General features: G+C 40.9%; 1 protein-coding gene across 3 annotated transcripts; it reads right to left on the bottom strand.

The window, feature by feature from the left end:
* Positions 1-1,973: 1,973 nt before the first annotated feature.
* LOC108631894 (uncharacterized) lies at positions 1,974-21,992 on the bottom strand. Of its 3 annotated transcripts, XR_003390005.1 has the most exons (5): positions 18,656-21,992; positions 17,961-18,222; positions 16,314-16,621; positions 7,060-7,468; positions 1,974-5,044 (listed from the first exon to the last, which is right to left on the bottom strand). XR_003390005.1 is itself a non-coding variant. In XM_018036109.2 (4 exons), exons 1-4 carry the CDS (start codon positions 19,035-19,037, stop codon positions 7,392-7,394), a joined length of 1,029 nt encoding a protein of 342 aa, XP_017891598.1. In that variant the 5' UTR covers positions 19,038-21,992; the 3' UTR covers positions 6,745-7,391. The 3 variants fall into 3 exon arrangements, 2 of the variants coding, with proteins under 2 accessions (XP_017891598.1, XP_026674999.1); XM_018036109.2 differs by lacking the exon at positions 1,974-5,044 and having other exon boundaries at positions 6,745-7,468; XM_026819198.1 differs by lacking the exons at positions 1,974-5,044; positions 16,314-16,621; positions 17,961-18,222; positions 18,656-21,992 and adding exons at positions 7,806-8,102; positions 8,703-9,891 and having other exon boundaries at positions 6,745-7,468.
* Positions 21,993-23,719: the final 1,727 nt, after the last annotated feature.

Genomic DNA, 23,719 nt, shown 5'->3' with positions numbered 1-23,719 from the left:
TTTAGGCTTAAATTGATTTCGTTTTAAACTCGACCGGAATCAAGGGCGTTCAATTCCGATCGAAGGAATTTCGTCTACCGTCTTTAACAGTGAAACTTAAAACTTCCCGAATGAACCGAACATGCTTTTTTTTTAGATATAATTTAGGATGTACGATTTTATTTATAAGTGAGGGCCCTTATATTCCATTTAAAGGAATCATTGCTCCAGTCGGACTCGAAAATTGTTGGATAGGTTCTTTGATTACGGTTTCATCGCTGATTAGCAAAAAAGACAAATTGTTCAGATTGTCGAATAAATTATTCGATGTGAATATTCTTATCTGCGATGAAATCGTGATCGAAGTTAATATCAATAACTGGAGCAATCTTAATGGAAGTTTAATGCGAATTTCTGTTACACATAATTTCCAGAAATTGATTTATTGTTCTGAAATCAATGTCTAGAAATCATGGTGTATGCGTGCCTTAGTTAGGACCCAATTTGTGTAAGAGCAAACTCGCATGACCATCTTCTTTCCCTTTTAGGCAGGGTTAAATGTTGAGACTGATAGATTTTAAATTAATCGTAAATATTTATTTATCGCCAAACGACGTTACACCACGACGAAACTGATGTATTATAACGTTCGCAAATCCTTTTCATCCCAGGCTATTTCATTCGTACGAATGCACTCGATATTTAAAGTATTATTGTGATCTGTTATACGGATTAAGCACAATTATGGTTCCTTGTAATTAGTTTGGCGATTAGGACCATCCTTTATCCCTTTCAGGCAGGGTGCAAGATAATACAATGGTTACGATTAAACGTTATCAAAGCGCGCCGCGTACTAATACTAACGCGAGTACACAGGCCTGATGCAAGATGGATTTAGGTGAGCACCGTGGCATGACTAACTTTATTTATCCCTTTTAGGCAGGGTGAAACATATTACCATAAGAATTGCTTCGGCGCAGAATATAATCGGCCCGATTATGGTTATACACATCTTATTATTAACACCGTTAATGGAAAGTAGAATACTTCATAAGCTACGTTACATTGCATGCAATTGTACTAAGTGAATCAACCTCGCCACCTGTCACACTTAATCGGTTCATCACAAATTGTATCCTCTATCGCTCGTGGGATCCAAAAATTGCACGTCCATCAGCTGCAATTTTCATCCAGTTGTAATGGAAAGGAAACCTACTTATAGAGCGATCACTTTGTCACAATTTGACGAGCTCGTATAATGTTATGAAGTATTCACGCACTTATTGTAAAATGTTTTAACTCTACTATTATGTTTACGCGATTGCATGACTCTCTACACGTCCCTTTCAGGCAGGGTGCAAGACTTGAAATGTATTCTTATATAGATTTCTACAATGTAGAAGTTTGCAATTTACGTTTACAATTAAATATACAGACTATGAGCAATATAATTTGTCAGTTCCTTTAATTCACTATCATTAATACACGAACTAAAATTCAAATATTGAAGATTTTATTTCATGTCTCAAGCTTTTTGCAGAGAGTTTACGGTTCGTACAACCTAAAGATGAGTAAAATATACCGAAAATTCTAATGAAGTAACTAATAACAATTTGTCTGTGTATTTCAAACATAGACGAGTATTCGATTTAACAATAGGACTCATTAACTGAATAATTTTCTGCGATAGACGTTTGGAAATGCAAAGTGCAATACCGTCTAAAGGTCAAGTCGATTATTGAACTTACTACGGGAACTACACGCATTATTGATGTACAGCCGAGTGTTGGAACAGTTTTTTACTGAACCGTTTGCATGCTTAAAGAAATACGTACATGTACATGCATGTACTACTAGTAGCAGCTTCTCAAGCGTTGAAGGTTTTACGAGTTTGTCTACAATTTCGACACATGAAAGCTGCTTCGAAAGTGTACATATTCCAAGCATATATATACTTAGAGGAGTAATAGCAGGAAATAAATAATGAAAACGCGAACGTGGACAACTAGCATGTATATTTTTTGCATTATAATAACCATTATACATAAATGTTATTACAATATAGAAACATAAACCTTAATATCTCATCCGTTAACATTTTACAACATCGTCAGTATGATACACGTCTCGCAATCGAGATTATTATTACGATTTCTTATGATAAATCCCTCTGCTTATGCCTTGTACGTATTGAATAGTCGTCCACCGGTTGCGGTCGACTAGTTTAACGAAGAGTTGTCCCCTTTTAAAAATAACTTGCCTCGCACATCGCAATGAACATGTTGAAATATTACTATCGCGTCCTTCGTACAATTCGTTTCTCGTATATATTCCTGTTAATTATAAGAATTCGAAATTCCGACCATTATTTAATTGGAAAATGCGTGTAACGCAGAGTCATCGTATGTATGGTCTCAGTGGCCTAATTTTAAAAAGAACAATCGAGAGGTTGATTACAATCTGCTTTCGGTACTCGACGTTGATTACTTACTTCCTAAATAAATACTTTTATCTCTTTACAAACAATCTTGGAATGCAGATTTTAAAACAACGAAATCATCTTTCAAGCGTCGCGAATTGTTTATATAAATAATTAAGGAACAACAGTATTTTTTTATCTTTGCTCGATTCTACTCCTAAAGGAAGACACAAGCGGAAGGAATGAAGCGTGGAAATGAATCACCTCGTAAATTAGAAACAGTAATTGTCTACTTGCACCATTCTTTCTTCATACGTAGTAGTTTTTCTTTTATTATTGATCATTCAATCGCACGTAGACACGCGACTCAATTCACACCGCGATTTGATTGTCGAAGGGGAAATTAATATTCTACGCAATTCTACTTCAATAGAATAACAATCTCCTTCTTGGCTTTTTGGCACACACATTTTGTCTGTCTATAACAGCTTAATCTACTTGCTTGAAAGCTTACCGTTGTACTTCCACGGAAATACTTGGTTTTCCACTCTCTTCTCGCAACATGTCTCTTGACACAGAAACACCATTCTCTTTCTTCGAAAAAGAAGAAAGTTAATCGTCTTTTAGACTCGAGGAAAATAAATTCTAATCACTGCTTTCAATCCTTCACTCTGTTTATAGGAATTGCAAAAAATATTAGGTCGATGCATATATGAAATCTCGTTTAGTTTCCATTTATCATGGATTATCTCATGTCGTGTTATGAATCAAAATGTTCCAAAATCATAGTGTCATTTTCTACAATCAGTTTCATCTGAAATATTATTATGAAAATGATGAAAAGAAGTCAGGACTAAAATTATAAACACAATATAGGACAATAAATGGCAGAGTTTAATTTTTGTTACACGCAGGGTAATAAAATTATTTAATTATTTAGGAATATACGAAACTGATAAATTATTAACAGGAACTATATTTGCTACGTTTGAGGGCAACGACAATTCCGTGTTACATATACACCAACCTAATATTATTAAAATAGTAATTCATTTAAATTGCTAGTGCACCTACGTCACCGTATCGACTGAACATTCATTTGGAACCTCGCACAGGGAGTAGCGTACGGTGCGTCAATGTTATACTTCATCTCTCTATCCTTTACAAATTTATATTTTTCATAATGTACAGATTCGTACCGTTGGAAGAGAAGACTAGCGACAGAATAATCCTCGCGTTAGGCCAAACGATTTAATCGGTACATACGCGCTCGACAGTTTCAAACCTAAGTTAAGCGACTCGATGCCACTTTTCCAATCACGCAAATCGTCCGTGACCCGATCCCGCACGGTTAAAGAATATATACGTACATATCACATCGTCACGGTTCACGAAAACAGTATATTAATCAAATATTAAAATATTTATTAATCATCAGACGAAGCCTAATCAAATGTAATATCAGATACGACGTAGGGGATTGAATTATTAATTTGAAAAATGCTTGTATGATCAGAACCTGGTGGACATCTGTTTAATGCACGTCAGCAGCTTTTTGCAACATTGAGGAATTTGTGAAGAATTAAAACCGGTAGCCGGCCGTGCGCGGAGGAGTCATCAGCCATAAATACTTCCTATAGTGGGCAATTTGCTCTCTCTCTTGCCACGAACGCACGGCACGGCTTGCCACTGGTTCTTATTACTCGCTAATCCACGTTCAAGAACAACCACGAAATTTCGCTCGCGTCCGCAATACTGAACCGGGATCGATTCCAAGTAGAAAAACGGGATTCGCGCTGTCTAGAAAATGCGCGATAGATACGTATGTAACGGCGTGGCTCGATGCTCTATTATACGAAATGCATATGTACTCGATTGTACGTATGTACATACATACTTGATCGCGAAATTATGTCTTGACAATGCCGGCCAAGAAACGCGATTTACTACGTTACTATAGCTGCGTTACTATACGCGTACATAGTTTTAAGTATTAACAATTGTACCCAATTGCAACGCTTCGTTCTCGTTCACACCGACAAAGTAACGGCTCGGGTACTCCGTTCGTCGTCAAAATTGAATTTTCAGTTTTTTCTTTTTTCTTCACGCGAACGAGAAAGGATAAATTTTTGTTCCTGTATCAGTGACCATTTTTGCCTTCCGTGATACATCACTCCTACGAAATATTGGGAAAAAGATCGACGAGCTGGATTGTGCGACGCAAATATATTTCACGAAGCCGCGATAATGTCTCGGTAGAATCAGCCGTTGTCCCTATGTTGAAACTTCGAGAGCTACGCTAGTATTTTACAAATTCAATTTCCTTCGACCCGCGAAGATCGATTGGAGTGAAAGCCGTTCAGAGATAGCGTTCGCAACTAAAGTGAGATAAGCGCTCGCGAATTTTTATGTAGAACGAAAACAGGACGATGTAATTTTTGCAACACGAGAACTGATTTGATAATTACGTTATAAATACTTTCTTATCTTCGATGATGCCTTCTCTTAATTTATATTTAATTAATGCCCGAAGGGGAAACGTTAACGAAAACAATGCTCTCTGAATGTGGCGTTCAATTTCGACACAGGCCGGTACGACCGTTCCGTCTCCTGAGAAGAAGAGTTACGTTTCTTGAGGACGGCTGCCTTTAGAATAATAAGAGAAATAGTGTGTTAGCAAAATTGTTAATTCGGCGTAAAAGACAAGAATTGACGAGATAGAAATTGGTCGAGCGCCGATGGATAAAACGATTCATTAACCCTCATTCTTTTTATTCGTTACGTTATTAATTATCGTTTTAGACTGAGACCGCTATGATACCTCGTAACGTACTAAATAACAATATTTACGCAGAGTATTATCGCCTTAGCATCTAACAATGTTCTCATTCAATATTACAAAGTGCGTGTCGATTACGTCTTAGGTACGCTACCATAAACTTTATCTCGACAAGATAGTATCGTTCTGCACGTGTTTCCATTTAGAGATAAATCGAGCGCTAATCTCAAATAATTCGGGCAGACCCGAATTAATTATCTGTATTAAGAAAGTTGATTTTATTCGAATTTATTTGAATTTAGCGAAACGTGTATTCGCGTCAATATCAATTATTAATTAATTCCTCATCGGTATCGTTTACATCAGTGATTCTCAATCTTTTTCTAGTCATGGAACACTTCTGATAATTTAAGAATTTGACGAAACACTAAAAATAAGATTAAAAGAATTTTATTTGGTTTATTGAATTTTGTACCTATAATGTATTTTGTAAAATTAATACAGGATAATAATTTTCAATGAAAAATAAAATGAAAATACAAAGAAAATATTTATTTAATGATAAAGATTTAATTCAAAGATTTTCATTACGAGTTTACGACTCGCGTCACAGTGGGTGAGAATCACTGGTTTAGATCCATCGTTTCGACGATTAATTAGTCATTACTATTAAACGGTGGCGAAAATTCTGTCCGCGACCGGTGATTCCGGATAAAGAGCGACAGTTCGTCTATTTTACATCCCGTTAAATTATTATTTCTAAAAGGCGAGGTCCCAGAAACTACAGCGTTATAATATTTAAACGACGAGACCCTAATTAATTGCCAATGAGACAGAACGTCCTTTGACCGCGGCTAGATTTGAAACAGAGATGAGAGGATGGAGACGTTTTTCCCGAGGACTATAATTGCGATGAAGCATGTCTCTTCACATTGGTACGTACTACCTAGCCGGCACTGATATGCATCTTACGTGGACAAAATATTTCGTTCAGACCGACACAAGCGAAACTAAATGATCCCAAGTATATAACAATGGCTCGACTTCTTCCTTAAGGCGATATCATTTTACGCGATCCTCTAATCAGCGTCCGTTAATGACAGTTTTAAAAACAATTGACAATAGCGATTATTCTGGCTACTTATCTAACGATCAATGCTTCGTTATAAATATTTCAATCCGAAAGATCGTTTTGCTCCTCCTTGGGAAAAAGGAACCTTGCTATTACATAATTATTTTTTATATCGACCTCCTTCAAACCGGAAGACTTATAAAAACATTATTCTATATTAATTAAGTACAATTTTAATTAATAACGTGACGTTCAAATTATTTCCTGATTGCAAGTTACGAATAAAGAGAAAATTGATTCAAGCTACAAAAAAGTCGGTGTGCTAATTTTGTTAGTTTTATTCTATTTCAGAGACATCGACGATTCTGATTTCTTTTTCCGACAAGGACGTAAATCGAGTTTCGCGAAATTCATTTAAATATTCCTCTTCGTTGTCGATATTATACGGTTTGCGCGCGATCGATCCTCGAATCCTATTGTACGTATAAATTTGTCACGCGGAACGAGCCACTGCGAAATCCTTTTAACCGGAATAAAATTTTCGCGCATCGAACGAGCGTATAACACGATTTCGCATCTTAACAAGGCTCACACGGCCGACCGTTTGCCGCGCCAATAACAATTAACGAGCTAACTAACAAGAGCGGCGATACGAATCGCCGCGGGTAAACTTTTTCTCGTCGAATCTCGCCGCTGGCCGTCCTCGACTCGCGAGAGACTTCGTTAAATCCGACACCTCCCCGGGACGCGTGTCCCTCGAACCGGGTAGTCCAATTATAAAAAGAAAAATAAAATCAGACGAGAACGTACCTTCGGAACAATGGGATGATAAAATTCTATGTACGTCGATTCCGCGTTGCCACGGACCTAGTTCGAAGTTCGCACTGTCGGCGGGGTCGACAAATTAACCGTGCGCCACGACGACATTGACAAATTAAACGACCACTTCGCTCCGCTATCGTTTAAAGTCGTCTCGGATAAAATGCAGTCGTAATAAAAGTCCGCCGCTTCCAGGGAACGGCTTCCCCGGCCCTGCCGCTCCGAGTTGTCGCACTCATTATCCCTTATTTTTCTCAGTTTGCCGGACTTCTTCCGAAGGCGCATCAAAACAGGCCGTTCTTGCCGCCTCGGGACGTCTTCTTTTAGGGAGCCGTCGTCGAGTTCTCGATTATGATCATTCTGTTCAGGGAGTTTAACAGTTCCTCGTTCTCCCTGCGCACTGGAATCGATAAAATTTTTATAAATTAATCGTCGCGTCTGTAGAACAGCATCTCATTGATAATGAAAACAAAAGCATGCATCTATTTAAAAAATCGATACTGTTGCCACTCTGAGTTTTAAATAATTTCTTGGCATAGACATTTCATCCTATAAATCAACTGTTTATGTTTACGTGTATTTTATCAATGTATAAGTTTTGAAGAATTAATGGAAAAAGAGATTGAAATTGTTTATTGCTTCCAACAATAATTTTGATATTTAGATAAAATTGAAATGAACAATGAAATCATTGCTTGGAAATTTCGTTCAGAGAGTATTTCAAGATCATAGTTTACATCCAGATCGATGTTCCGCGAGCTCCTTGGAGCCCATGACTGGGCTGAGAAATGAGCTGTGAGTCAACGTGACCACCACCACGAGGACGGAGGCCGTCAACAGGAAGAGAAACGTTCCCACAACAATCATAGCGATTCTTCGATGACGTCTAGCCTGCTCCGAATTCTCAACATCTTCCACGATCTTCTGTGCCTCCTTCATCTCGAGCTTTAAAGGCCGCACGGAATCCTTTCTACAAGCAGTGCTCGTTCTTCTTGATCTCGACCTCCTACTCGAGCTACTTCTCCTACCATTACCTGGACATTTTTTTCATTTCTTCATTTAGGTAATGGCACCAAACTGTCCTAATTTATTTTCCAATGCTTTTAAGACATTCAGGTATTAAATAAAATTCTAACATTAAGGTTGTATGAAGTCTCGGACAAAAATTTAAGAAATAAAAAGCTCTGTACAATATTTGAAAAGTTTTATAAAATTGTTCAACGTATAGAAAATTTTTAATGCTTAATATTCAAATATTTAGTTTTGCCATTTCTTTATTGTTTAAGTATATAGCCCATACAACCTTAAGTGAAAAAATCACGAAACCGGTCGAAGTCGAGCCTAATTCGAATAGACAGATACAACGAAAGTATCGTCGGTCATAAAATGTTTGAACGCGGACAAGCGGAAGGGAGGAAAACGTTGGACAATGATCGACGGCAATTATTTTTCCCTTCTCACGGGATCTACTCTCGCGTGAAACGTCAGTGCGCGCCGCATCGATCAACCAGAGCTGATACGATTAATCGCAGCAACCCCGAAATCGTTATTACGTCACTAGACGAGAACGGCAACAACTAGGGAACCTGCGTTTCTCATCGATCGAAAAGTCTGATGACCCAATTGTCTCCTACCTAACGGTGTTGGCCTGCTGCAGCTGTTCGTCCTCGAGCGAGCGGATTGCGCGCTGGAACGACGCCGGTTCGAGCGCCGATCGTGCTCGGCATTGTTTCGTACCTGTTTCGCGTTACCGAACTTTCTGCGGTTCGAGCCGTCGGCGGTCGCCGCGAGCTCGTCAGGGCTCGACAAGCAGAGCGCTGAATGATCGTCCGACCCGGTTACGTCGACGTTCGACGGGAACAGCGGCGTTCTGCGATCCTCTGTGCCGCATGACGCGTAACAATTGTCCGATCGTTGGCAGAAATCCGGCAACGGTTCGTGGGACATTTCGAACGACGCGTCGTCCACGTAAAAGATTATTCGCTCCGACGACGAGCCGGATAATCGCCGATTCGGATCGCTCTCCAGCGCAGCTTTCATAGACTGAGTCGACATTCCCGACGGATTCCTATTTCTGTTCAACATTCCTTTCTCTACTGAAGTAGTTTTATTTAAAATTCATTGAAAGATATGTTTGAAATATTCGTTGCATCGTGCGGGAGTCGCAACGAAATTCATACATAATTTCGTTTTTATACACAGTTATTGTAATGGGGTTCCTAGCTTAAATAATGTCCCGAGCTTTGATGAAATTCTAAAGTATTTATGGGATTCGTAAACATTCTGACGGGACAAACGAGATGCAAATTTTATCTGGAGCATCCAAAACGATTTTCTCATCTATCAATTTTAAATGAGTCTCGTTGCTGATAACATCCAACGGGATGCTTTATAATTGCTCCTCGGAAAGCTCTCGCGGAACGAAATGGTTTTGTTCATTTAGTTACACCAGTATAATTTACCTCTACTTTAAAAAAAATAATGACATTGTATTCTCAGGTATGCAACGAGTAAGCAGAAGTTCTTCGGTTTCGTAGAATTAAGTGGAAATGTTCTAAGTGCATACAGTTTCGGAAGCAATAACAGTTACTGTTATTAATTACTCATGATCAAACCTGACGCACTGCAGAATCCAGATACGCTATATAAACAAACTGCATACACCCAGGAAGTTAACCGTTTGCGTAGCTAAGATTTGCATATTGCATTCATCGCGCATTACTTTTCAGTCGACACTTGCTCCAAATTCGTAGTCATACATAATAAACGTCTGAATCTTTTGTTATTTTTTTTTAAATAATTTTATATGAAATCTTCAGTAAATAGAAATTATTAATAATTTTTTATAAAATGATTTCTCAATATGTCATTTTATCAAAATGCAATTTATCCAGTAATTTGACAGTGCTTCAGCGTTCAATGATTTCTTCTGTGTCACGAGCATCCTTCATTTTTCGAGTAGCTCAAGCTCACTTTTCCCCTGCGTTCTTCTTTTTTTTTGCGAGAAGTTCCCCGACTCGAATGCATAAAAGATATTTAGCTTGTCGCGAAAGGAGGGACTCTTTAAACGGCGACACGAAAGTGGAAGAAGACGAAGACGAACGAAAGTATGTATAACTAAGGACAACTAAATACGTCGTATCTATGTGGTGGACGTCACCCTTGAGTTTATTGCGACGTGTATTTTTAGCAGCGGATCTAGCAAGCAAGCCACCTATCCGCTTTCCACGTTTCTTTCCTCCCCACGACCCTTGCGCGTTGCATGCACACACCGGCCGCCTCGGTGCTTGTGGGCCGCGTCCGTGTCCGTTACCCGTCGCTCGTACGTATATAAGATAGCCACGGACATGTCGATAAACATAGCCGGCCAAATATTTAGAAAATCCACGCCTACAGGGCAACCGAGTTTGAATTATTCGGATATTCGCGCGGCGGACGACGGAATCTGAAAAATACCCACGGTCCTAGTTTCCCCCTCGATGGATGCCGACGATCGACGTTTACCGTCGCGCCACGAAAGTGTTCACCAAAAGTTGAAAACTTTTCGACACTTTATCGGTCTCCATACTACTATTCTGTCGACTTCTTTTTAAAAACAAGAGACGAGTTATACGCTTGAGAATTTCTTCCAAAAGACACCTAAAAACGTTCAACTTTTCCTGCGATATAAAATTCTTCTTTACTTATCGTGAGCTACAGAAATTGTGAAACTAACATTTTTGTCTATTTCTTTTTCGATGAAACGTAATCGCATATTGGGAAATATGAAAGTGTCATGAATTTGTTGAAGCTACATTGATTTATCATCTTCTAAGTCATGCAAACGTGTGTGTAACTCGAAATCGATTCTGTAAACATAATTTATGATTATTATCGCAACTACCCTTACAACAGAATGCAAGCACGTTCCTATAAAAAAAAAATGTGTACGAAATTTCGACTTTTGATTCTCCTCGTTATTTCATTATATTTATTATATATTAATTTTCCTTCTTAAAAATTCGCATAATCTTTTCCTCTTAAAATAGAATTATCCTTCTTTTAACTACTTAATTTCACTTCTATAAAAAGATTTGCGAAACCGTCTTCCAACAATAATAGCGGGGTACAGTTTAAACGAAGTTAAACAATGTTGAATTGTAATTAGAAAAGAAAACTTCGAAAGGTGAAAAGTTATTACGCTATTTTTAAGAGTATCCTACTCCATAATTAACACTCTTGTCGCTTGTTAAACACCGTTGTATCAAACTACAAAGTTTTCCGTATACTGCACGCATACGTATAAACTTAATAATACGTCTGGAAAAATTCGTAAGATTCGACTGAATACGCAAAATACAGACTGTGCAAGTAGGCAAATAAAATTTTCACACGACTTGTTTGGTCTGTTACGTTAGTACCGCGATTCACTTGGGAAATTGTGCTGGCCGGGAGAGGAAACTAGCATTAATTGATTCACTCTCTCGGTTTCGAACTTTCTGACGTGCATAGAAACCCATTCTACGTTTCCCCTTTATCCGGGATTAAATGGAACACTTTCAGACGTTTTAGTAGATACTAACTATTAGTGTTAATTTCTCACATACGTAAAATTATACAATTTAAATTTATCTCGACAGAGACTGATTTATACCAAATTATGATAGATACCAATTCGTTGAAATGAGATTTATTAATAAATAATAACTGCCTAATTAATTATTGTAATTGCAAGGAAATATAAATCTAGCTTCTTTTAAATGATAGATACCAATTCGTTGAAATGAGATTTATTAATAAATAATAACTGCCTAATTAATTATTGTAATTGCAAGGAAATATAAATCTAGCTTCTTTTAAAGATAAGCATTTTCAAAAATTGCATATGCACATAGGCAATGTGTTTAGTTCCTGTAAATCCGTTAAACAACTGGCTTATTGCATACGTAGTGGGCAGAGGATGACCATAAGTTTGTTGGTCGCATCGGCGTTGGTAAGAACCCGAAATTGCTCGCCAGTTTGGTATATTGCTCTGTGATTCCTCTTATTACGGAACATCAGATATTGATAATCGATAGTACTCGTGTACTCGTTACCAATATTAGCGTATACCAGCTCTCGCTGTTGTAAGGACATTCGCATAATAATGTCAACGGTGTTCGAGAAACGGGGACAACCGAGCGACAAGCGTAACAGGTGATATAACCGCATGAAATGCAACCGGAAATGCACAGACTGTACCCCGTGTGATGGGGCGCATCTGTGCAACTTATAATAAAACCAAATGCGACGCTGCATTTCTGAATTTCCTCGCACGCTACCTTTAGAAAGACGATTCTTTCTCTCATTTTTTATGAAATCCAATTCGGACGTTTATTGCCATTTGTTCATGAAAATAATTTATCGAAATTCATAACAGAAAGCAATTTATATAAAACTCTTTGCTCTATTCCTTAATTCATGTAGCTTGCATTTTGGTAAAAAGATTGGAACATAAAATTTACAGAACATGATTTCTCCCTTTAAGTGACACAACTGGAATACTCTTTGTGATTTAATTACACAAATAGTTTATCAAATTTGATAAGAGAATGCAATTTCGATAAAAATCGTTCATGCATTTACTAGAAACTTGTTATTGAATAGTATAATTCAAATAGCTTACATTTAGGCAAATGGATTGGAACATAAGTTTGCTTATTGCTTCGGCACATGATTTATGCTCTCATTCCTCCTTCAAGTAATACAACTCGGACATTCCTTATTACTTGCATGTTCACACACAAATAATTTAGTTCTACATTTATCAGACAAGGCAGTGCTTTTCTAAATTTTGATTTTTTAAAAAGAATTCTTTCTTTTATTTTTAAAACATTCATTCTATATAATTTAAATAGCAGAGCTTGCGTTTAGATAAGTAGATTGTAACATGCGTTCTGGTCATTCCTTTTACCGATGAAAAGTAATTTACGATCAGTTCAGATATTTGATAAAACTTCGTTCTAATAAGCAAACAGCGATGTGAACATAACGGTAGCTGGGAAACTTCGGTGAGTCGAGCTCTGAACATAAAATTTCGTTCCAATAAATGGTCTTCGGATAATCCATCGGTATCTATATTAAATCCGGTGTTGTTGTTCAGAATCCATGAGATTAAAGTTTTACAAGAATTTAATCATCTTGTTTATCCGAAGACGAATGTATACGATAAAAGAAACAAAGTACCAGGAGTAACAGCGCAAACTATACAGTCTCGCATTAAGAAATGAAAAATCTGCTTAACTGCTTTGTGACCTGCATCGCGGGCAGAAAAGAACGCGCAGGATTGTCGAGACGGTGGTAACGCGCGATCGTCCACTAAATGAAGAAGAATGATACCGCGGGCCATAAAAACGTCGAGCCTTTAAACCGGAGTATTTTTAAGATTTCGCTCGGGACACCGGCAGGCTTGCCGCGGCTTTCCACGAAGTTGTAAAATTCTCGGCACGTTCTCTTACACGAACGTTCGCGTCGCGATGTGCGTCAACGGGCGGAGACGGGTGTAACGCCGGACTATTCGGGTAAATTGAAGAGGAAACTCGACAATCCCGATTGGACTCGAAAATGGTAGCGATGATGTTGATCCCGGTTATACGCGACGCGTGCACGCTTGTGTACGCCTAAGCGCACGTACGTACATGCATGTATGCACGCGCGTATGTATGGACGTTCTTTAATGACGCACATCAAAATCGAACGATGGAGAAATCAGACGGCTGCAGGCTTGACCTGATTCCAACGAGAGTGCATAATGATGTAAACGTATCGCGGAAAAGTGTCGAACCGTGCGCGAGGGGTGTTATGCGAGCGATTTCGCAGGTGCAACCTACACCCCTCGATCGATTTGAAAAGAAAGCAAATCGCGTTCTATTACTGTTTTCATCCCGCATTCCCTACGCTCTCCATTTAAATTATACGCGTACCGTTTCGCTTAAATCAGCGAGCGTGGAATCAACAAATAAACCGTGGAACATCGCATATCTCATATAGAAGAATAGCTTAGCTAAGAAAACATCACCACGCTGTCGTATCCGTTTTAGGGTATTTTTCCTACAACATTTATAAAGCTTCCTATTCGTGATTAATGTCTTGTTTTGTTCGAGAGTATCGTAAAATATGTATTCCCTAGGGGGGAGAGTCGTGAATTTGAACAATTGTAAGGAGGAACACGGATGCCTGGATCTCAAAGCAATTCTTCGATAATCAACTTTGGCATGCTCATAAAGCAATTTCCAAACAGACGAAGAGCTGTGCAATTTTTAATATCCATCATCAGAAAGCGTATCGATCCAGCGAATAGCTGCTCAGGCGAAAACGAACAATCGTCCCTACCCACAATGCAAGTAAACCACTTAACTAAATTGAAACCAACACTAAATCATGCGTAATAATGAATGCAAGTATAATCTTTATAATTGTTGATCAGATAGTGATTTCATAGATTTATTTCTTCCTTATGAAACAGTTGAATGAGATGAAGTGTGTTGGGACTTAAATTACTTCTGCACTTCGAAATTTGGAGTTTTCTTTAAAAATGAAGTATCTCAAACATATCTTTCCGAGAAGGAGATATAATAAATGTCCCACTGGTTTTACTTTTCTATAATTTTGTATGTAATCTTAAACCAGTGAGTAGAAATTGTAAAATCTGGACATTTATTACATTCTAATATAGAAATAGACTTACTAAGCAATGCGAGCGTACGAAACTGAATCCAATCGTACTAATTACTGTTTGAAGTGTCACGTTCCAAAAAGTGTTTCCGTGAGTTAGAAATTATTGTGCGGAGCCTATCCTTGACATCGATTTCTTCTCTCTGACAATTAAGTTTAGCAAACGGTGCACGAGCTTCGCATCTTTAAAGATTCCGACGTATTAGAAGCACATGACCGTCGATAAGCCACACGTAATTATAAGCGAGACTATCGTCGATTAAAAATAGAACATCTGGCATAAACGGAGATGTTTGTCTGAAAGGAGGCACTTGGAACACTCGGACGAAGCCACTGGCCACGCGGTTGTTCCGCGGGGAGCGAAGCTATCGCGAGCGATCCTCAGCGGGGCGAGGAGCGCGTGAAAGACGAAGGGTGTCCGCGTGAAATCACGAAACGAGATTGTTCACGGGTGGTTCCTCGACGGAAATCCGACGACCGACTGGAGGAGTCGCAGACGTGCGCCTTTAATTTAGAGGCGCGGAGCGCCCTCGAGCACTCACACGTTCCTGTTCGAGGTGTTGGTATCTCTCCCTGTGTGTGCACGTGTATATCACGGCCCGGTACACAAATCCGCGGCGAAAGTGCTTTTTCGCGCTGGATATTGTGCCAGGAGTAGATAGGTGTGCGCTGAGTACTCGACCGGCTGCCACACTATCCCGCCGGTTAATTGGCCGAAACCTGTGGCGACGCTTTCGACGCGGGTATCTACAATATTTGAAAGAATCGCCAGACTGCCATTAAAATCCTCAAGTTCTGTCGACGACGTTCGTGAAGTGTTCCCCAATATTCATGAATCTATGATGCTATGCTATTCATACAACTGTTGGCTTTATTTTAATACAAGTATATTCTTAACCAGCAACGGGTAACAAGGTCTCATATTTTTCTAAAGGAGGTCCTACAATTTTAATGAATGTATACCCAAAAAACTCAGCCGACGTGGGAAATAATTAACTAATTACCAGAGGAATAACGATGAAAATAATATTTCGGTTTCAGTAACGTCTTACACTCGGTTCAGTCGAACGATTTGTAACTTCGAATATAATCAGGCGGCAGATAAACAGGATTGTATTTGTTCCCCGAGTGGAGAAGGTATTGATACTGTGAAACATTAACATGGCATGATTGCAACCGGTGGTAACGTCTCTTGGGGTTGCTTGCATATTTCATCGTTAATTCAAAGAACTATCTCCGGGGGCGTGCCCTAAATATCCTAGATAGTAAACTAGCTGAAGGTATAGATCAAAAGATGGAGTGGGCCACGTAAGTGTTGCGCATACTTTCGTATTAAATATACACCGCAAGTTACATAGTTATGACACTAGACATACGTAACGTACCCTGACGGTGTTCAGAAAATTGCCATACGTTAACAAAGTTTTAATAATAAGATCATTTTTATCGCATCAGACAACAGTATCGATTCTGGATTAATCCTCTTAGAAATAAACCTAATTATATGTAAATAAAAATAGCAGGAATTTCTGTTTTTATTTTACGCCACTCACCCATGTCGTCGATGATCGGCGCCATCCTGAGCGTGACTCCGACTAGCAGCAAGGACATCATGAGAAGGATGCAAGCGGTCACGACGATGGTCCAACGCGCGCGCGGCGGAAGCTCGTCGGGATCAACGAGTTCTTCTTGGGGCACAGTGGTCTCAACTCTGCGCCGTTTCCGTTTCCTCTTTCTGCGGGGTCGATGGTACTTCTCCCGAGGTGCCTCGATCTTCTCGGTGCCGCTAAAAATTTCCTCCTCTTCCAGCTCGTCCGCTACGTTCAACGCCACGTAATCGTCGTCATCGTAGTGGATCTTTCTGTAATCATACAATATGTTTCCCATGATCACAATCCACAATCAAATGTAGTTTATAATTGATTCTAAAATTATGGAATAATATTGATAGATAATTCTGTTACACAATTAATGTAATTGTTTCGCGCGATCAAATCCGTGTTGGGAAATTAATGAGCGTTAATTCAGTTTCGATATCCAATTGATAATTAATTAAAAGGAAATGTCTAATTTCGCACGGACCTAAGCTGTCTGGTCCAGAAAAGCGTCAGTCGACTTTACTTGATAAAACATCCAACCGATGTGTTCGTAATATGGGTCATGCTAAACGAAATTAAACGAAGAAGAATGCACCCGGGCGACCTGGATTACACATGTACATGTCTTAGTATCTCTTGCATTCTTAAGCGGAGAAATGTCAATAGCAAAACTGAAATTCTTTGCATCTAAGAAAAAAGTGGACAGTTGCAGAATACATGGAAATATTTATTGTAATAATATTGAATATCCTATGAATTACGTTTGTGTATCTAAGCCGATGTGAACTTCCCTTGCAAGTAGTATAGTCCGATCATAAGTCAGACTGATACATTTATTGGATAACGGCGTTCCATTTTCATCTCGAGTTATTATGAAGGGCGTGCGAAATATAATTTAGCTCATCAAATCACGAAATCTACCGTATTTTCACGTACTCACAGTTTGAAACTCATGAATAACGCAGAACCTTCTCATGTATTCAACGCGAGCTGCATGGAGAAATACGGAACACGCAACTGTGCGTTTTGAGCCGAGATGAAGTTATGATAAAGCGAATAGTTAGAAGCGATATTTTCATCATTTCCGATTATTCGATTAGCTAACAGCGTTCGCCGAGTTTCATTACACGTTCGAGTACGCTTCGAAACGCGAGATCGTATTGAATATCTAACGAAGAGACCAGCTACGTGCAGCCACGCACCGAAATGACCCAATTTCGTAGTCGCATTGCACTTACGTGAAAATAGTTATATTTCAAACAGGAATGTCGTGTCAAATGTTGTTTGTGTATAAACAGAAATGTCCAGTGGTCGAGTTTCAATCTTGTATCACGTAAATTACGAGCCACTTCGCTAATTAGTTGTTAAATATCAATGTCCTCAATTTCCGAAATTCCGATACTTAACCAGATACTAATCAAACTTTCCTCTAAATAAAAATCCAATGAACGAGCATTGCAATTTTGCCATTGCTATTTATTGAGTTCATTTGAAATTATGAATAAATAACGAGCGCTGCACGGTGCGAACAGAAGCATTTGACAAAGCAATACACGCGAGTGATTTCCAATAAAATGTAATAAAGTATCGACTGTTACTTACAAATGAGCGGCACTTTGGGGAAAGTAAGAGGCACTTCGGTGCAACTGCGGATATTCGCAAGAATCGCTGAGAGTCTCTCGAGTCCTTTCGAAGTTTATCAACGCGAGGTCCTGGTCGCCGTCCATTCCGAAAAGCTCTAGGCGTGAATCAAGACCGGTATGAACGTCTTGGACTATACCGTTCAGGATGTTCGGGCTCCTCGAATGTTTGCGCTTCTTCTTCGGGCGTCGCGGACTTTCTGACGCCCTTCGCCTCGTCTTACCTGTAACATACAAACCACGGTTCTTTTTACCAATTCTTCAATTATTTTACAGAGGCGAATCAATTGTTAATTAAGCATAAAGTGTGTTGCTTATTTTGTATTAATAATATTATTACATTTATTTATTATAGGATATAATTAGGTCTCCTTGAGCCTAACTGCTTAAGGCTTTATTCACGGTTAGTATTATTAGATGGAACTTATTTTTATTGTTTTTGTCTCTTCTTTTCTTATACATAGGGTGTCCCATGTAACACTCTTTACTATTTTTCAAGTATTTGCGATAATCTGAGAAAAAAATATTTTCAACAAAAGTTGATCAATTTTCGATTGACTATACAATATCGATTGGATAATTATTATTAATATTTCGAGCAAGCTGGTTTTAAAACGTATTTAAGAATTTAAGATGGAAATTGTTAACGGCACTTACCGTGATGGGTATTGTGGTGACGGTGATCCGCGGTTTCACTGATGAGCTCGTTGCACGGCGCCGAGTCGTGCCTCTTGCGGTGATGGTGGTGATGATGCTGATGATGATGATGATGGTGGTAGTGATGGTGATGTTTCCTTCGGCGCTGGTGGTTCAGCGAAGAAGAGGCAGTCGAAGTGGAAGTTAGCCTAAGCCGGCGCGGACTAGCCGGCGCGCTACCGGAACGCTTGCTCATGGCCGAGGAGGCTTTGATCGCCTCCACCTTCGTTTCCACCAGAGCGGTGAGGACGGCTTCGAGACGTGCCACCTTCATTCCGCTGCCAGCATCGTCCGTCGAAACAGCCTTGTCAGCGACATCGGAGGTCGACGGAGTCACCGTCATCGCTTCACCGGCCGTTCTCACATTACGTTCACCACCCCCGACGGTGTCCGCTTGGCGGTGAGAGGCGTCGTCGCCGCGGGACTCCTCCAGTGCCCGCTGATCGGACGGTCACAAAACGTCACCCTTCGCTCGTCGTCGTCCCCCTTCTTGCTCGCTGCTATCCGCTGAAAGCTCTCGGATAAATCGGGACAACATCAAGGAGGTTGATTATCTTCCGTCACTGTGCAGCCCCGTTTCCATTGTTCACACAGCGGAGACTCGTGCTGCGACACTATGCGACATACCCAGCGCACTCGTAGAATCTTCTACGCCAACTGCATTTCCCGTCTCGTTTCTTTCATTTGAAAATGTGAATATCGCCTTCCGACAATTACCAGAGCAGTCGATGGGGTTCGACGGAGAGGTTGTTAGACCTTTATTCAAGCTTCCTTCTTTTTGTACCGTTCAGTAACCTCTTGCGACGAATGCTTTCGCTTCCTTTCGAACGGCCTTTTAATAGGATTATTTCTTTATTCTCGACGATTCTTCGAGTTCGAATTGAAAATAAATAACCGTGCTCTCGTTGCGACCATCCAATAAGGAAAAAACACGAAATCAGGATTATCCTTTTTTTAGAGTTCCTCTTCGTTTCGGTGCAAGCGTCCTGGTTTATTGCCTCGATCTCAGACCGAGGATGCCTTCACGCTCGAGTGAAAAGGTCGTGCTCGGCGAGCCCTTAAATTACTCCTGGATCGATCCGCGATCCGGGAGCACGTTATCTAACGACAGTTATCAAAAAGATCGTACTGTTCAGTAAGTCGTCCAATTCGCATTTCAGTGAAGATCGAAAGATCGGTGCTGTCTCCATCGCATACAAGGTACGACGTTGTCCTCGCTTTATCCCAGGTCGATCGTTCCGATGAGAATGAAATGAATAATCGTACGTGTTGCGATTTGAAACAGTCCTGAAACTTCGTCGAGCCACTGGAGCGAGCTCGTCGCTCGTTCGCTTACCGTTCGATTCCGACCGATTTAGCGCGAATTAGTGCCGTTGCGATCGGTTCACGGGCGATTAGAAGCGATGAAACGGCCCGATAGCATCCAATCCGTAATAAACCGTCGACGATTACACCGCGATCGCGTGAAAAGCGGTGCCGATTATTCGCCCCCGCGGCTGAGAAAGCCACTCGATCATTCTCCGTGGGAAATCGCCTTTGACGTTCCCCCGTTTCGCGACTGCGGAATCGCGGGATCAAACGGAGCCGATGCCGTGAAGTCGTACGGGATATCAAGCTACGACGGATTCGACTGCGGTGACATCGTTTCGGAATGAAAGGAAGGCACCGACAAAAGTGCCGCGGCAACTTGTTCTCGCGTGGCCAACTTCCCTCGACCCTTCCTGGTCTCTCGCGTACCTAATGACCTCGTTCCTTTGTGAAGCGCGAAACGAAGGTTGGTCGAAACACGTAGCCATGTTAGGCGGTGTGCCGTGCCGTGCTCGCTCCGAAACGCCAGCCCCGTTGTTTGTGTCAAGTGTGTTTTTCGAAACCGAAGAAGAAAGGGTGACGGGGTGGCAAAGGGGAGCAAAGGTCGAGGGAAGCCACCGGTAATTATTACCGCTGGGTACTCGTGATGGAAATCAGTTCAACGGTAATTAGTCCACGTTCACATGTTACTCCCGCAAGTACTTTGCCGTTCCGCTAATTACGAGAGTTCTAATCAATCACTTGAGATCGGTACAATATGTTAACACAGGTTGACGAGATGTTTCTTCTTGTGTCCCGTACTTCGTCTGATTCAGACTAACGGCCGGTGAAATGTCCGTCGGCGGGTATTTGCGTTCAACGTTTGATCGAGTTTAAAAATATTCTGTTCGTCAGCTGAAATGCGCCGAGTCGATTCATTTTTTTATTACAAGAGGACGCGTAATTTTAGTTGCCTCCTTCTTCATCGCATTGCGATCTTTTTATATCGTGTAGAATAGCAATCTGTCTAGCGTGAATCGTCGAGTTTATTATTTTCCTCCCGGTGACGATGAATGAAACAGGAGTAACGCCGAGGGAGAATGAAAACGAGCAACGGTGGCTGCCTGGAAAAGTCGAGCGCGAAAGAGCGCACCTCGTTTGACCTATTAAAGTCGGTAAACATTAATGTGTCTTTTTATATAAACGGCTGCAAACATCGCTGGCGTCGAGCGAACCACGACGAGGTCGTTAGATATCCTCGGGGGCAGTGGATGCCTTCTTAACACGCGGCTCGTTTCGAACTGCGATTTTTCAACGAGAAACGAGGCATGAATCCTGCAATCCTCCGCGGGATGAATATTTAATTCTTCAATTGCTGCCGCCCCGCTTTCATCGGTTCAAAATCTCCTCATCAATCATTCAAAATTCCATCTGCTATAGCTTCCAGGCAGGGCAGAAGATGAACCCGCAACGTGCTTTAGCGCGACTGCTTTAGATCGTTGAAATTCGAAACCGACGACGCCCGCCGTGCCGTAACCCGGGGACACGCGAGGCACGCAGCATCCACCGTACGGTTTCTCGCGAGGGTCGCGTCCCTTCTCAGGGACGCTCGCGGGACACGAGCAACGCGGCTCCCGGCGGATCCATAGCTCTCGCGGTGGCGTTACGAACGGACGGACGACCGTTAAGACGCTATCTCGGTTCGGTGCATCGCGGCGGGCCCGGCTCTCGCGATTTTGGTGTGACGCGTACCCTAAACGGGGACAGGGCTACACGTTACATGGGGGCACGGCACACGTCAGCACGTCACGTCACGTCACCTCGAGCACGTTGCCACTACGCTGGCTCGCACGTACCTCCGTAATAGTACGATGTGTGTCGACGCGGTGGCGCGGTCTACGCACATCCCCGGCCGAAGGATTTGCGTGCGCGAGTGGTAGCGATCGCTCGAATACTGGGAAGCGTCGTTCAGCGGACAGGGTTGGTGGGCAGGTGGCCGGTCTGGCAGGGATGCGTGCAGCCCTACCCCTTCCTACGGCAACACCGCCGCCACTTCCTCTCTCGCCAGCTTTACCACGCGGCACCCCTTGCCCCCTCGACCGCCACCCTCCACGGCACCCACGCCTCCGGCGACCTCCCTTAGTCGCCTATGGTGCGGTCACCCTTGCCTGCGATTTAGGTATCTCACGACGCTGTCTTCCACCATCTATTTCACATCTTCTACATTCTCTCGTTTTCACCTACCCCTTTTCAAACCTACCCCTCGGTGCTATGCGTCACTGCCCGTAAATCACTGGGATGAACGAAAGTGAATTTTATTATGCAGTAAGAATAACGAGAGAAACTTAAAGAACACGTTTCAGTAGTAAAACTCAATGATAAGCCGCGCAAGTTTAATATTGCTTAAACGACGAGTTACGGCACCGTAATTTGCGAGTCACCGACTTCTCGGTTATGAGACTTGTTTTATTTACGCAGTAAACTCGTATCTTCCATTAATTTCGAGAAAACAGAAATACTGGTACATATGATTAGAATAATTGTGCACAGAGAAGTTCATTCTTTGCAAATGAAGTAACGTCTGTTGCGAATAAAAAATATGCATAAAGCGAATTAAAATGAATGGAACACATGGGATGAAAGCTCGGTATCAAAGTTTTGTCTTCATAAATTTTAATATAGCCGACAGATCGGCATCTCGCCACGCGCAGCATCATACTTACTTTTCCAATATTCTCGATGTTGCCCCACTGTTTCGAAACGAATATTGCATGAATAAATAATGGGTATCCTATCTGTCCCTTATAACAGAGGAGATAACAGCATTGTATAAATATTCAGAAATGAAATTACAATATCGTTAATAGCGAACGCGCCGGTTACATTATTTTCAGTATCAATTTGATCGAGAGGAGATTTATTCATTCCGGCGCACTCCTCGTTTTTGATTGCCGTAACTGAAAACGCTGGCAACGTATCGTAACGGAACAACGTTCCCGTATTTCAGTTTTGATCCGTCAAACGCGAGGCGAAATCGTTTTACGTTATTTTTAACCGCATCATCCCGTCTCGCAGGTATATCCGAATACGTGGTTTACGTTATAAAAGAATTGCCGCAGCGATCGTTAAACCAGCCGAATGAAATCCCTCCGACGAATTTACGACGCTCGCTTCCGTCGTTTGCTAAAAACAGCGAGAAATAATTTTATCGATCGACTTCTAGCTTGTTGAATGGCACCCATGAAAAACAGATTCCCTGCAGCGATTTTTAGATGAACCAGACATCAACGTGAAATAACAGTAACAGACTAAAAACATTGACTGAGGAGCGTAATACTGATTTTTATTTCTTATTAGAAACTGAACGAACGCTGCGGAACTCCCATGTCAATTATAATGGATCATTTATGATTGATATGAGAATTCCGGATGGAATCTCATCATCTCAGAAACATGGAATCAATTATAATTGACATTAAAATTCCGAAGTGGCATCAGCTCTTTTTCGAACTTTAATCAATTATTTATAATTACTGAGAAGTACGAATACAAACAGTGGTTTACATGGATATATTGTGGAAAGTCTACTCTATTTTTTCGTTCAAAAATGAACTTCCTCGCTCTCTTAATTTTTCTGTAATATCTCATTTCTTCCGAAGATCATGCACTTTTACAAAAAACTACGTGTTTTTCGAAAACGGTACGCGACAGAGCAATTCTGTTTCCAGATTCGTGTTT

The sequence above is a fragment of the Ceratina calcarata genome, unplaced genomic scaffold (genome assembly GCF_001652005.2).
Source record: "Ceratina calcarata isolate Rehan_Ccalc_2016 unplaced genomic scaffold, ASM165200v1 scaffold97.2, whole genome shotgun sequence".
Classification (NCBI taxonomy): Eukaryota; Metazoa; Arthropoda; class Insecta; order Hymenoptera; family Apidae; genus Ceratina; species Ceratina calcarata.
The sequence above is the reverse complement of the archived record's forward strand: the minus strand, read 5'-3'. Positions and strand labels throughout refer to the sequence as shown.

What these genes read in the sequence shown, in the direction of transcription:
- LOC108631894 (XM_018036109.2), bottom strand. Translation starts at nt 19,037, where the DNA reads ATGACGGTGACTCCGTCGACCTCCGATGTCGCTGACAAGGCTGTTTCG. An exon ending in TCACCACAATACCCATCACG is followed by an intron (nt 18,223 to 18,655) that starts GTAAGTGCCGTT and finishes TGTATGTTACAG; the next exon opens with GTAAGACGAGGCGAAGGGCG. An exon ending in GCCGATCATCGACGACATGG is followed by an intron (nt 7,469 to 16,313) that starts GTGAGTGGCGTA and finishes TATCGATTCCAG; the next exon opens with TGCGCAGGGAGAACGAGGAA.